Source organism: Streptopelia decaocto (genome assembly GCF_964273445.1).
Source record: "Streptopelia decaocto genome assembly, chromosome: 1".
NCBI lineage: Eukaryota > Metazoa > Chordata > Aves > Columbiformes > Columbidae > Streptopelia > Streptopelia decaocto.
Window position 1 is genome coordinate 115,246,245 of NC_138663.1, and position 15,186 is coordinate 115,261,430.

The window sequence follows — 15,186 nt, forward strand, 5'->3', positions numbered from 1 at the left end:
GTCTAAGTCTCATTTTGACCAGAGCTGAAATGTCAAGAAAAATCAGCAAATCTGCCAAAACCTGCACGAAGTTATGGAAGCCAGCATTGCTGTGGGATCACATCAGGAACACAACTTCCCTCACTGTTAGTTGTCTGCATACAGTAACCCTTACCTACCACGTCTGACTCTTAATTTCTCAGAAATACATACAAAATGCACATGGCAAATAAATGAGATTGACCAAAACTGCTGCACTGTACCCTGTGAAACAAAATCCACCTGTTTTAAGACCACAGAACTTCTGAGGAGACCCCTTTTGTTAGTGGTCAGCACAATTCCAGCGTTTGAGCCAGAATAATAGGAAGAAATGAAGAGAAGTATGTCCCAAGCAGTTGAAGTAAATTTTGAGAGATGCAGAAAAACACTCCTTCAGCCTGTAATAGTATCTGGGTAAGCTCCTACCATCTAGAAATTAGATCAGTTGATGGAAGAACCTTGTTTGCTGTTGCTTAGACCTAATTACTCTCAAGTTCAAATAAAACCCCTCCGTATTCATACTCAGAGTTCTCTGACTTTCTTTTAAGAGACATTCCAAAAACAACATTTAAGTTCAGTGCCACTAGAGCAATAGAGTTTGCATCCTGCTCTGATACTGATGAAGGGCAGAACCAGAGAATAGGCATGTACTTATCTGCAGCTAAGCAGACATTTTGCAATGGTGGGTTTTCTCCTTCATATCTTCCACAGTTTCTTTATTGCATTACTGTGTTATAAACTGCAGTTTAATAGCACTGTTTTTGTTTTTGTTGACTGTTCTAATGAACAGAATCCGATTACTGCTCTGCCACTGAGAGATTGAACCTGGCATTGGTCACCTTTACCTCTGTCACTCATCATTAGCCAGCTAAAATGTTTTAATTGAAATAATGGCTTGAGACAATAATGCCTGTAAGGCATTATAGATAAGGACTGTGAGGAAAAAAAACAAAAACAAAAACACCACACCAAAACCATGGACCCAGGATCTGGGTGAGTTAAGGTGATACAGCATTTTTGTAGCTTTCCTCACATTATGGAAAGGTCAGGGGATTTTGCTCTTCTGAAGAATGCTATCTGTTTATAAATTGAAGGGACACGCTCAGAATTTTAACGGGAGCACTACAACAGAGATAGCTAAGAGAACACTACTTGAAACAGTTCACAACAGGCTGGCACAACACTAACAAAAATGTTGAGCATGCACAAGAGAACAATAGTCAGTTTTCTTGCTTCATTGTTTTCTTCTCTGTAAGACAAGGTACACAGCTCACAGATTGCTCCAAGAATTGTCTAGGTGACAATACTTCTGAAAAGCAAAGAGCTACAAGGACAATGAGCTGCTGCCACCCAACAATACCTTATATTAGCTTAGTCTCTCACCTAAATCCGTACTTCTCTGATTTGGGCCACCTTTACAAAGGTCCTTTAGATACCTCACTCAGTCTCATGGAAGAAAGATATAGAAATTATAGTTCAGAATCTAAAAACATCATAGAGCTGCATGTCTGTAAATTGTCACTCTTGGTTATTCTCAATGCCTTACCTCCATGTGCTGAACAGTACAATGAAAGGTATCAAAGCCACTCTTTTTTATGCATGTTGTCTGACTGTGGGAGGAGATACTCTCTCTTCCTAAGCTGTATCACTGTGCAGCAATGAATGCCATTAAAATTAGTATTATTGTCTACAACATTAGAGAATCAAAAAACAAACAAACAAACAACAACAAAAAACAGTTTCAGAAACCCCAAGGAGCAAAAAAAAAACCATTATCAATCTGTCTATATGTTTAAAATATACATTTACATAAAATATTTGTACAAAGGACATAACACTTCTGCCTAGGATACGGCACTCTATGAGCAAAAATCCCCCTGCTCCAGAAGGGGGATTGGACTAGATGATCTTTTGAGGTCCCTTCCAATCCCTAACATTCTGTGATTCTGTGATAATTTATTTCTGTTAGCATTTAATTGTCTAGCTGAGGTAAAGAGTTTTTCTCTCTGAGCATTGGTTCTGTAAACTGTCACCAAGGTCAGTATGAGCGTCCCCATTAGTTAATGCAACTTTACATGAACACAAGCTCTAGTACCAACTTTCTGTGATCTCTCCTCCCTGACAGTGCTCCCAAATGATTCATTTGCAGTATTTATCCAGCAAAAACCCAAACAACAACACCCAAAAAAACCACCACACCACAACCCCAAAACACAAACAAACAGACAACCACACACCCACATTTAACACGTCCTTTGTTATGGCCCCAGGATACATTGAAGAGTTAAAGTTGATTGCATCATCATAATTATTATGATTATTATTATTATTGTTATCTGTAGTGCAGTATTATCTCACATTTTCAATGTCAGGGTCTCCTTTGGCTTAGGTATTCCTATTCCGCTAGTTTGCAACCTTGGCTGCCTCAAAACACAACAGAGAGAAGAAACAAAGGAGATAAAGATAACTGAAAGACAAGGTAGTACTACAACAAACATACCATAACATTGGAACAAACAAACTTAGCACAATGAACTGGCTGAGGCACTATGTAGGTAGTTTACTAAAAGCATCCTTTTAGGCATTATTATTACAAAGAGATATACAAGCAAATAGAATACCAGTTAGATTTACTCTGAAGAAAAGTTTTGCCTTCCAGACCTAGCAATGTTGGAAAAAAAAGGCTAAGCTACGTCTGGAAAGTTTTGCATAATTACGCAGCAGTTGCCTCAGAAGAGAAATGCTTGTCTGTTTTGCTAAGTCTTGCATGTTCTCAAGCAAAGAATTCATTTTTTTCAGTCTCCTGAGAAAAGTCAATGCTCAAAACACAAATATGCGAACTTAAAAAAATAAACAGACTATCATTCCCATATCCAGACATTAAAGAGCATCATGCAGTTTCCCAGATTTCTCAGTACCTGATGACCCACAAGTATCGATCTACAGGTTACTTCTCACAGCAGCTAGCAAAGCCCCCCAGCAGAGCCACCGTGCACTCATTCCACAGCTATCAATTTCTTTTCATGTTTTCCTTGATCTTCAGCTAAATATTTTCACCCAGTTGCACCTAATAATTATGGATTTACACTGAGCATATCTCAGTATTACTTTCAAATATCCACAAAGCTGTGTCCCAGTGACACTATGGAAATTCCTATCATCACCATAGCACATGTATACAAGTAGGTAAGTGTATACACACGTGCACAAGCAGGCTAGATACCACCAGCTTGTAAAGCTTACAAGGATTTGTGAATATTTTATCTACTAGAACTGAAAAATGAAGATAAATCCCACCACTTACCAGCATCCTATATAATCACTTACAATGCCAGCCAGCTTTTTGCTGGTATCCCAAAAAGACCACTTCATTTATTGACAGGCAGCTCAGGATGAGCTGAGATATCAAAGGCTGAGAACATACATGTCATTCAGAGAAGTGCAATGGGAACCACTGAATAAGGCAATCTCCAAATGACTGTCTTCTTCCCATCTCTAAGTGCAGGCAGGAGAAAGTTCAAGCTAAACACAGCATAAAAACACCAGTGTTACGAAAGAAAACTGCTACCATTAGATTTGTACCATTCTGATATGATGTGTGAGGAAAACAAATAAGGTGAAGGAAGAGCATCGAGGGAAAAAAAAGAAGTATCTGAGGTGTAAAATAAAATAGCTTACACTCTCTACTTTCCTAACTGTGCTCACTTTTTAGCATAACTCACTGATTCAGCCTCTGGCCAAGCTAGCCTGATAAAAAATCAACTCATATTGAAACAAAAGAGGTGTGTTTCTCCAATATTTAATTCATTCAAAGACAGATCTATCACTCAAGCAAACAGGATGCAAGTTTATATGCAAACTATCCAGATAATCATGATGCACAGTATGAATCGACTGCTTGATCAGCTGTTGCCCTATGCAGCCAACCGACTAGAGTGCATTCAATGTTTTATACATGAATTATACTGTCAAAATAAAGACCAGCTAGCTGCGAGGCAGGAGTCTACATAGGCATCTTTCCTTCCCCACCCCCCTCACTCTCAGCTGAGTTCTAGGGTGGAAACTGAAAAACATGAAGTTGAAAGTAATATTTCTAAGATGAACAGGTTTCAAATTAATTAAAACTGCATGGAACTCTTTAACCACCTGAACCATGAAGTGACAAACAGTGGTCACCATCATAACCTAATCTTTGTGACTGGAAGATGCCAGAGGCTCTAATGAACCACAGCCAGACACTTAAGTGTCAAGCCAGTGTTAAAAAATAGCACATATATGGTGTATTTTGCCATATACAACTGTCACCAGTAGTAGCTCATGATGTCTCAAACTTTCTAGACTGGATTATCCTCTCTTCCAGGGATGGTCTGCACTTTGTGTTCCTCCATCCTGTCCCCTGTCCTCTCTTCTACAGAACCACACACAGACCTCCTACAAAAAGCCTGATCCCCATCATTTCCTTGAGCAGTTCCATGTTCTCCATCCTCAGCAGCCAGTGCTCCTGATGCCATCAGGAGCCCATCCTTCCTTACACCAAGTCCATGCAGTTGAGTCCCATGGGTGGGTTGGGGACAGCAGCCCCACATACTTGCTAGGAACATCTTTCTGGCAGTGGGAGCAGCACAAAGAAAGACAGGGGAGAGAGGAAGAGATGTGGGAGAAAAAGATGAGTTGAATTCCCTCAAGCAGCTTTGTCCCTGAAAATGTTTCACTCTCTTTCTCCATGCATGCTTGCTCTTCCCGTAAATAATATTAACATGGTTTCTTGACTAAGTCAATGCAACTCCTCTGTGGCTCGAGAGGCACTTTCCAGTATCTGTTTTTTAGCTTATTCAGAACTCAAGATCTCCACAACTGAGATGTTGATGCTCTCTCCTCTTTCTGTTCCCTTACAGCACTCCAGCCCCAAATACTGTTCATAATATTGGTTTGTGGAGAAAATACAGTTTTTAAAGGACTTCACACTGACATTACGTTTAAGGAAGCTGTTTGAATAGAAAATTGACAGGACAGACCAGGTTGCACAAAATACAAGTGCATGAGGGGGTTATTTAAAAGAACACTAGACTTTCATGGTTTCAATACCAATGTGCTGTAGTACACTCTCATTGACCACTAAAGTCAAAACAAACAAACAAACAAACAAAAACCACAAACAAGGATCATACAACACTACATAAACCTTAGAATCAGTCTGTCAGGAAATAAAGCTAGTCAATTAGATGAAGGATCATATTTTGACAAATCATTTCACAAGGCAGCAAGAACCTTAATATCTAACCTAAGTTTACAAGGATGAATGTATTGAGTATTGTCCAGGCACGGATGAGGAGCGAGTTGAGAGTCTATGGGTGAGAATTAAGGGGAAGGCTGGCAGGGGTGATACTTTTGTGAGTGTCTATTACAGACCACCAGATCAGGGTGAGGAAGTTGATGAAGCCTTCTACAAGCAGCTGAGAACAGCCTCACAGTCACAGGCGCTGGTTGTTGTGGGGGATTTTAACTTCCCTGATGTTTGCTGGAAGGACTACTCAGCCAGCCACAGCCTAGGAGGTTCCTCCAGTGCATTGACGGTAACTTTCTGTTGCAAATGTTGGAGGAGCAGGTGAGGTGCACTGCTGGACCTCATCCTCAATAACAAGGAGAGTCTGGTTGAAGTGGTAAAGGTTGAGGGCTGCCTTGGTTGCAGTGACCATGACATGTTGGAGTTCAGGATCTTGTGTGGCAGGAACAGAATAGCAAGCAGAATTGCATCCCAGGACTTCAGCAGGGCAAACTTTGACCTTTTCAAACAATTGCTATGGGAAATCCCATGGGCAAGGCTGCGTGAATGTAAAGGGGCCCAAGATAGTTGGTTAGTGTTCAGGGACTGCTTATACCAGGCTCCAGATCAGAGCATCCTGACACACAGGAAGTAAAGGAAGGGAGCCAGGAGATCTGCATGGTTAAACAGGGAACTGCTGGGCAAACTCAAGTGGAAGAGGAGAGTTTACAGATCATGGAAGGAGAGGCTGGCCACTTGGGAAGAATAAAAGGCTGTTGTCAGAGGATGTAGGGAGGCAACTAGGAAAGCTAAGGCCTCCTTAGAATTAAACCTTGTGAGGGGGGTCAAGGACAACAGAAAGAGCTTCTTCAAATACATGTCAGATAGAACTAACACCAGAGACAATGTAGGCCCACTGATGAATGAGGTGGATGCCCTGGTGACAGAAGACACAGAGAAGGCAGAGTTACTGAATGCCTTCTTTGTCTCTGTCTACTCTGCCAGAAGCTGTCCTGAGGAGCCCCGTACCACTGAGGCCCCAGAGGAAGTCAGGACAATAGAGGAGTTTGCCTCGGTTGATGAGGACTGGGTTAGGGAGCAATTAGGCAACCTGGACATCCATAAATCCATGGGTCCGGATGGGATGCACCCGTGGGTGCTGAGGGAGCTGGGTGAGGTCGTTTCTGGACCACTCTTCATCATCTTTGCCAAGTCTTGGGAAACGGGAGAGGTGCCTGAGGACTGGAGGAAAGCAAGTGTCACTCCAGTCTTCAAAAAAGGGCAAGAAGGAGGACCCGGGTAACTATAGACCGGTCAGCCTCGCCTCCATCCCTGGGAAGGTGATGGAACAACTTATCCTTGGTGCCATCTTAAGGCATATCAGGGATAAGAGGGTCATTAGGGGCAGTCAACATGGCTTCACCAAGGAGAAGTCATGCTTGACCAACCTCATAGCCTTTTATGAGGACATAACGAGGTGGATGGATGATGGCAGAGCAGTGGATGTGGTCTACCTTGACTTCAGTAAAGCATTTGACACAGTCTCCCACAGCATCCTTACAGCTAAACTGAGGGAGTGTGGACTGGACAATCAGGTAGTGAGGTGGACTGTGAACTGGTGAAGGAAAGAAACCAGAGAGTCATGGTCAATGGGGTGGAGTCTAGTTGGAGGCCTGTATCTAGTGGAGTGCCTCAAGGGTCAGTACTGGGGCCTATATTATTCAATATATTCATCAGTGACTTGGATGAGGGAACAGAGTGTACTATCAGCAAGTTTGCTAATGACACCAAGCTGGGAGGAGTGGCTGACATGCCAGAAGGCTGTGCTGCCATCCAGCGAGACCTGGACTGGCTGGAGAGTTGGGCGGGGAAAAATTTAATGAAATATAACAGTAAAGTGTAGAGTCTTGCATCTGGGCAGGAACAACCCCAGCTTCCAGTATAGGTTGGGGAATGATCTATTAGAGAGCAGCGCAGGGGAAAGGGACCTGGGGGTCCTGTTACACAGCAGGATGACCATGAGCCAGCACTGTGCCCTTGTGGCCAGGAAGGCCAATGGCATCCTGGGGTGTATTAGAAGGGAGGTGGTTAGTAGGTCGAGAGAGGTTCTCCTTCCCCTCTACTTTGCCCTGGTGAGACCACATCTGGAATATTGTGTCCAGTTTTGGGCCCCTCAGTTCAAGAAGGACAGGGAACTGCTGGTGAGAGTCCAGTGTAGAGCAACAAAGAGGATTAAGGGAGTGGAGCATCTTCCTTATGAGGAAAGGCTGAGGGAGTTGGGTCTCTTTAGCTTGGAGAAGAGAAGACTGAGGAGTGACCTTGCTATTGTTTACAAACATATAAAGGGTGAATGTCACGAGGATGGAGCCAGGCTCTTCTCGGTGACAGCCAGCAGTAGGACAAGGGATAATGGGTTCAAACTGGAACACAAGAGGTTCCACTTAAATTTGAGAAGAAACTTCTTCTCAGTGAGGGTGACAGAACACCGGAACAGGCTGCCCAGGGAGGTTGTGGAGTCTCCTTCTCTGGAGACATTCAAAACCCGCCTGGACACATTCCTGTGTAACCTCATCTAGGTGTTCCTGCTCTGGCAAGGAGATTGGACTAGATGATCTTTTGATCCCTAGATGATCATCTAGGGATCCTTCTAGATGATCTAGATCATCTAGATGATCCTTCTAATCCCTAACATTCTGTGATTCTGTGCAATAGTGCAGAACAGCAGAAGATCTGCAGAGTAAAACAGTTGTATCCTGAATACTCAGTATCCATACTATATTCATACCATATGCAAAACAGGCTTTATTTCAGACTAGCTGTTGTATCTTACAGGTTGAACATCCAATTAGGGGCTGGAGCTCAAAAGGTGAGCTCCTAGAGCATGATTTCCCATGTAGTCTCATGCAAAAAGGAATCTGATGTATATTCTCTGAGCCTGCTTTGTGGTGCACACCATAGAGCAATAACTAGGATCAATCCGGAGATTTGCTCAAGGTACACGCTTGATCCACCAATACACTAATGTAAATGGATATCTACCAGCACCTGTAGTGTGATTAGGTTCTAGTCAAGTGCTAGACTAGATTCTGACAAATCTAACAAACTAAAAGCACTGCTGTAGGGGGTTGCCCAAGTAAACAATGAACTCAACTTTCTTAAAAGAATTCTAAGCTTCTCCTGGGTCTAATCTTGTTTGTCAAAAAACATGCAATTTAGCAGTACAGATAAGAAAATGCTGTGGACTTCGCAGTTTGTAACACTAATATCAACTGCCACCTATACATTTGGGTTCTCCACCAGTTATTTCAAAAAACCCAGTACTCCCTTGCACAAAGTTTTGCCACCCTGACTTACCTTTTTTCGCCTCTTCAAGGGCAGTTATCACATTTTGCTGAAGAGACAGAATGAACTTTCCCTAACACCACTCTTTCACAATGGTTAAATAAGATAATGGAAAAGCTTTCCTTAATGATGCATTGCTTTGACCCTTGGAAAATGAGATGGCTCCTCTAGGTAGAAGAGAAAACTTCTTACCAAATCAACTTTCAGACCAATTAGGACGTATCAGTCAGTGAATTACAACAGTGTCCCTGCTGCCTGGGCTACCAAACTATCTCACAACATAACGCAGCTGCTTTCTGTCCTGTTTACTGTGTATTGCCAAGTTTTATTTGAAAAATCTAGAAGCAGAATGGTTGCCTCCACCTACTTGGCTCATATTCCTTTGCAGTAGCTATGAGAGTAGTTGAATACAAAAGGAAGAACCCTATGATGGCAGATACAGAGACGGATGATTGAAAATATGAACGAAGATGTTCATCATGTAAACTGACAGGGAAATGCCCCAGATTCCCTCTGCCTGAGTGCATCCCAGAGAGGGTGGTATCCCTCACAGTCCTCCCATGGATGGGTCCACTCCATTTCATCATGCACAGCTATTTCATCCATACCCGTATTTTGTTTGGTTTGGGTTTTTTATTTGCTTGCTTGTTTGTTTTCTCTCCAAATTGGCATTACTATAGGACTATTAGATCGGTAGTGTTCTCCAAAACATAGTGTCTCCTTTGGCAAACTATTTCTGTCACCAGTGTCTCAATTAATTAAGAAAATAAGCAAGTTTGATGACACAACCTCATAGTTTTCGCATGGATATTTCCATCCTCGTGCTTAAGGAGTCCTTGCAGGAAAAAAAAATAAAGCTCTGAGCAAAGAAGCTGTCACGACACAACTTCCAGCTCCAGGAGGGCCTTTTACATTTCTGGTCTAAATATTCCTTAGTACCATGCATACTGCAAACAGTGTGTGACAAAGTGTTTTCATGTAGCATTTCTAAGTCGGGAAATTTTCTTCTAAAATATTTATTTTTAATCTACAATGTTCCCTAAAATTTCAAGGACTTCAGCAGTTTTCCTTACTAAACCAAATCCACCCCATAGTAAACCATCCTGTTCCTCAAATGTCTCTTCAGAGAAACCACAAACCATTTTTTTAGCCTTTAAATAAACTAATGAAGACTAATTATGAATAGATTTTCATTAAATAACACTTAGATTAGCCAATCCTTTATTTTTATTCTTTGCTTTTCAACAAACCAAGTGGAATCTTCAGATAAAACATTAGTCACTTCAGAGAACAGTGACTGTCAGGGTTGCAAAGGCCTCTGCACTGCTATTCCATCATTAGGGTTTTTTTTTACTCTTCAAATTTTAAACCCTACTAATTAAATCTGGATAAAAAATGGGTAGAACCGCTGCCAAAGAGGGTCAGAACACTGCAAATGGACAGCTTTCCCTAACCTAAATAAATAAATAAACAGAGTAGAGAGAGCTGAATGGCGCATCTACAACACATTTGTTTGCATCCTCACATCAGCACAGCAACTCTGCTGCTTCTGTGCCTACCTGCTTTGCCTACGGCTGTTGAGGCTAACTCAAGCATGAGTTTGTACATGAGGTTTGTGCTGTTCTACAGTCATGCACCAACTGATGCCTTCCTCACCTAAAGGCAGTAACAGTAAAGACTCAGTTGGCTGCACCTCAGGCAGCTCAAAAACAGTGACTTTCTGAAGGAACGCACGGCAAATAAGGAGCAATAACAAACCTAGTCTCCAAGGAGTGACCCATTTTAAAAATCACGTACTTCATTTTCCAGTGGACAGGAAAAGAGATTTCTGCAGCAGTTTGGCACATCAGCAGGAGTTTTCAATCAGAGCAAGGAAATACAAAACCCTACTTTCGTTACCTGGCTGCAAGGTCAATGATTTACAGAGAAGTGTGTTGGTAAAAGGCAGAGGTGAATCAAGAGTCATATGCAGTAGCTAAAGGAAAGTGACTGAAGAGAGGTGTTTAGTCATTAGTAATTTTTGTACATGTATATTATTCCAGCCTCTATGTGAGGGCATGAAATCAGAGTGCTTTGGAGAAGATTTAGTGCAAAAGGAAGCAAATACACAACAGGTTCCTTACCACCACCCTGCCACTTGCCACTGTCTGTGAGCAGCAAAGAGCAAAGCACACAATTTAATATGACATAGCACTGCTTCTCTCTTCCAAGTGCTGTTTCAGAAAAACATGTGTGCTATGCAGGCCTGTAATGATTATATTCCCATGGCAACCATGAAAAACAAGGCTATATTGAAAGGTGTTACACTAACTCTTTCACTCCAACTCATTCAACAGAGGGAACCTGTAGCACTACTCCTGGACAAAAACACGCCACTCCAAATGTTTCCCTTCGAAAGGCATGAACAGATAGTTACCACTGGTTAATTTTCTGTAATCAACTTTCACTGTGAAACACAGGGCAAGTTAAAATTGGCCATAACACTGTACAGAATAAATTGTGCTTTATAGAAAAGCCCAATCAATTTTTGCTAATCACATAAACATACTTGAAACATTCAGTAATTATTTGGCAGTTTGTTATCTGAGAATCCTCCTTAGGAAATAAATGCCAATTATTTTGTTTGCTACATTTTGTATGGCATTCAAATTGCACGCTGCATACCTTGATGTAATGGTTAAACAGACATCTAGATTTATATATAAAGTGAAACTAAAAGTTATGCAAAAAAAGGATTAATAAAACCATGTTTTGTAACACATATTGAGTAATCTGTTTGCAGTTTGACAAGAAATAGTAGTTGGATCTGTGGATGCATACATACTTACTATGCACTAAGGAGATTTACATACAGCACAGGAGCTATCACAATGCATACCTTCCAATATTAACAGGCCAAAACCCAACTGTTTGATATGTCAAAGGCGCAGGGGAAAAAAAAAAAACAAAAAAAAAAACAAAAAACAAACAAACAAACAAAACAAAAAAAAATAAAACCAAACCAAACCAAACAAAAAAAAAAAAACACACCAAACAAAAAACAAACAAAAAAACCCCACAACCACTACTGCACATAGACAATTTATTTGGACATGTGGATCTCAGAACGAAACACACGAGAGAGAGAGAGAGATTCACTCTGGGCAGGCCCAGTGTTCTTCCAGCCAGGATTAGATTAAAACCATCAGATTTCCACCCAGTGCAACAAGCCTTCCAGGCCTGCTGCCCGTTTCTGCCAGGATGCTCATGCTCTCAAATCCATACCTGTGCTGAATGAGGAACTAGACATTTACTGCACAATTCAGCTGCTTTCAGGCATTTTTCCTTTATGTTTCTACCTGTTCTAAAGAGAAGGCACCCCAAAATTTAAATTATTCTTTTGTGACAAAGGGTCTCTGTATACGTGAGGCACACACAAGCCTCACCTGCCCAAATATTCCAGAGGCCCCAGTAAGAATTACACAGGTTCAGGAGATGCTGGAACTGGACAGCAAAAGAACCAGAAAAATAAAATAATAAAATAAAATGAAATCATGAAAATAAATAATAAATAAAATAAATAACTAATAATAAAACAAACAATAAAAATAATAAAATTATAAAACAGATAATGAACTAAATAATAAAAACAAATAGTTAAATGGTAAGACAAATAGTGAAATAAACAATAAACCAATAAAAGTCAAACATTAAAACAATAAAATATTGCCTGCAACATGTGTCATTCAGCCTGAATCATGGGGACTCTATTCAGCCAGCTTTACCGAGCTGGTTGGGATGCACTCGCACCTCGGGCTTTCCGGAGGAGACCCGCTCCGGCCGAGGAGGAGCCGAGCTGCAGCCCAGCCTCTACCCCAGAGCCGCCGCCGTGATGCTCCGTCCGCCACGCCGGTACCGTCACCTACCCCGAGCCGGCCGAGGCGGCGGCTGTGCGGGGCGGTGGGCGATGGCACCCAAGCCGGGATGCTCGGCACCTCATGGACTGACAGGACCCCCCGCCGCTCCCCCAGGCCGCTGCACCCACCTGAGATGCCGCCCCCGACCACGATCACGTCGTATCTCTCGGCCATGGCGCTGCACCCGCACCCGCCCCTCACTCCCTCCGGCGGCGGCTCTGGTCCGGCTGTCGCGTCCCTCGGGCGGACCCCAACACCGCTCCGCCCCGCCGGTGGGCGACGCCTCCCGCCGCCCTGTGCGAGGCCGAAGACGGGCGGGGACGCGCTCAACAGCGCTCCCGGGGCTGTGAGGACCCGGGCGGGGCCCGCGGGGTGAAGGTGCGCACTCCGCCGGGCGAGGATGCCCAGCCTCCCGGGTGAGGGTGCCCAACCTCCCGGGTGAGGGTGCGCACCCCAGGACTAGCGAGCAGTGCTGTTGCTGTTACCTCCCGGTGATGACTGACCCCTCGCACCGGCTCCACTCACCCACAGTGAGAGCCATGTGTGTTGCACTCATTTCTCCTACCTCTCAAAGGGTCTGGAGACAGAGCATGCCCCCGGTTGAGGAGGGCATCCCACAAGGTGCAGAAGACGCAGGCTGGCTGCTCTCCTCTCTCCAAAGGCTGTGGAAATGTTGGATGCTGCTTCTGCACCGCCTGTGATCACCAAAGGTGCGGCAGAGGGTACCTGCGGCTGCCAAGGCTGGCGGAATGGAGCTTGGAGGACCAGTTAGGGTTTTCCTTATGAGCGCCTCAAAACAAGCAGCATGTTGTGGCAATCACAGTTTGTGCTGTGCAACAGTGCCATGATCCTCCAGATCATCCTCCACACCAAGAGTGGTCTACCAGGACCCCCAAGAGACTCACCCACAGGGAAAAGAACTGGCTCATCCAGAAACAAAAGTGTCATCAAATTCATCTGGAGCCCTTAGGCTGGTCCTCTACCCACGCAGCAGGTTTTTCCATCACTCAGGTTTCTACATGAGGGTGGCTCCAGGAAAACGGGCTTTGGGCATGGTCCGAGCATGCAAATATGTTCCATAAGGTGTATCTGGGCAGATTACATCCAGCAATCATGTCAGTCATAGCTGATCTTCCACACTCAATGAATGGGCTCATGGCAGAAGGGGCTCAACGACAGTTGCTCAGTCTGTGTCACTCTCTGTTTCCTGGAGCTGTGCATCAGAAGACACAGGCCTTGAGAGTCTGGACAGGATTCCTTATCCCTCCTTCACAATATCTCAAGTGATAGTTTGTTGTGTACAGAGACAAGTGCAGCTCTGATGGGAGTCATAAATATTGACTATATCAGTTTCAGTCCTGCCTTTTTAGGGAGAATGGAGAAAAGGGAGAAAAGATCAACTACCTGCAAAGCTAATGGTTATTCACGGTCCCATCTTATCTTTCGCTGCTGGGAACTGTTCCTGTTGCGTGCCATTCCCTGTGTCCTGCCCAGACATTTCATGACACTGTGCTGGCTGGCGTGGTCCAAACAGCACCAGCAGGTGTGCTGACAGACAGTGGGATGATCACAGGACACTGCCTGAGCATGTGTCCTGGACATACTTGGTTTGCTGTATCTCATGCACAGTGGATGATTCTTCACTCTCAGACACTAAATTCAATGTCCAGTGCTAAGGCTCTGGCATCTTCATGACACCCCAGGATGAACTGCCCTTTTTCTTCCAAGTATATAGTGTTCAAGGTCAGGTTGGATGGGGCTTTAAGCATCCTGATCTAGTGAAAGATGTCCCTGCCCATGGCAGAGGGCGTTTGACTGGATTATCTCTTCTCTGGGCAAACTTTTCCACTGTCTCGCTACCCTCATGAATAAAAAAATTCTTCTGTAAAAAAATTTTTTGATATGCTTTCACCTCACTTTCCTCCCCATCTCTGCTTCATCTCTCATTCCTTAAGGAGGTGCTCTCCATAATTCACCTGTCCTTTTTTTAATCCGTTTTGCAGCACTCTTCACCTGGATACTTCCTCTCCTTGTATCTTATCCACTCTTTCTCCAAGCCATGTGTCAGTTGACAGATGAAGCCCAACCTTTAGGATGAAAGCCTCCCAAAGCCTGAAGAACTAGTGAACTAAACTCCATGATTTCAGCATTATATGAAGTTTGGGTTAAAGGAAAGATTAAATTAAACAAACAAAAACAACAACAACAGAAGGGGAAAAAATGAACAAACAAACAAACAAACAGAGAAAGAGTAATATCTAGCTGAAACAAGTTTATCACAGTTCTCAATATCTGAAGTATGAAATATCCATTTGACTTAACTGGTATCTTTATTGCTTTGTGACTGTTAGATTAATTATTGCAGTGGTGATACCCAGAAAACACATGCAGCACTTATCTTTCATGGGAATGCAGTTCCTCTGTGCTCACAAGTACTTTCTGGTTTGGCTGGAAGAAGGCATACCCAGAGGGGCAAGGGATGTCAAGAGTGCTAGGGACTGAGCCATCATCTGGAGGGACAAGTCACCTCCTGGAATACACAAGGAAATTCATGATAAGGCAAGGGACATGTGGTACTTTCTTTTTATATGTTTAGCAGAATGCTGCATTTATATTTCTGAAGTTCAGGCTGGTTGCTGGTAAGAGGAGAAATCAGGGTAGATAAGG

At 43.3% G+C, this 15,186-nt stretch overlaps 1 protein-coding gene across 1 annotated transcript in view; it reads right to left on the bottom strand.

Moving 5' to 3' along the window:
- LOC309439320 (amine oxidase [flavin-containing] B-like) overlaps positions 1-12,732 on the bottom strand; it is a 54,836-nt gene extending 42,104 nt beyond the window's left edge. Inside the window, exon 1 of the mRNA XM_082051755.1 lies at positions 12,648-12,732. Coding sequence (XP_081907881.1) covers positions 12,648-12,693 — 46 coding nt within the window. The 5' untranslated portion in view covers positions 12,694-12,732. The remainder of the gene's footprint in view (positions 1-12,647) is intronic.
- Between the last annotated feature and the right edge of the window lie 2,454 nt (positions 12,733-15,186).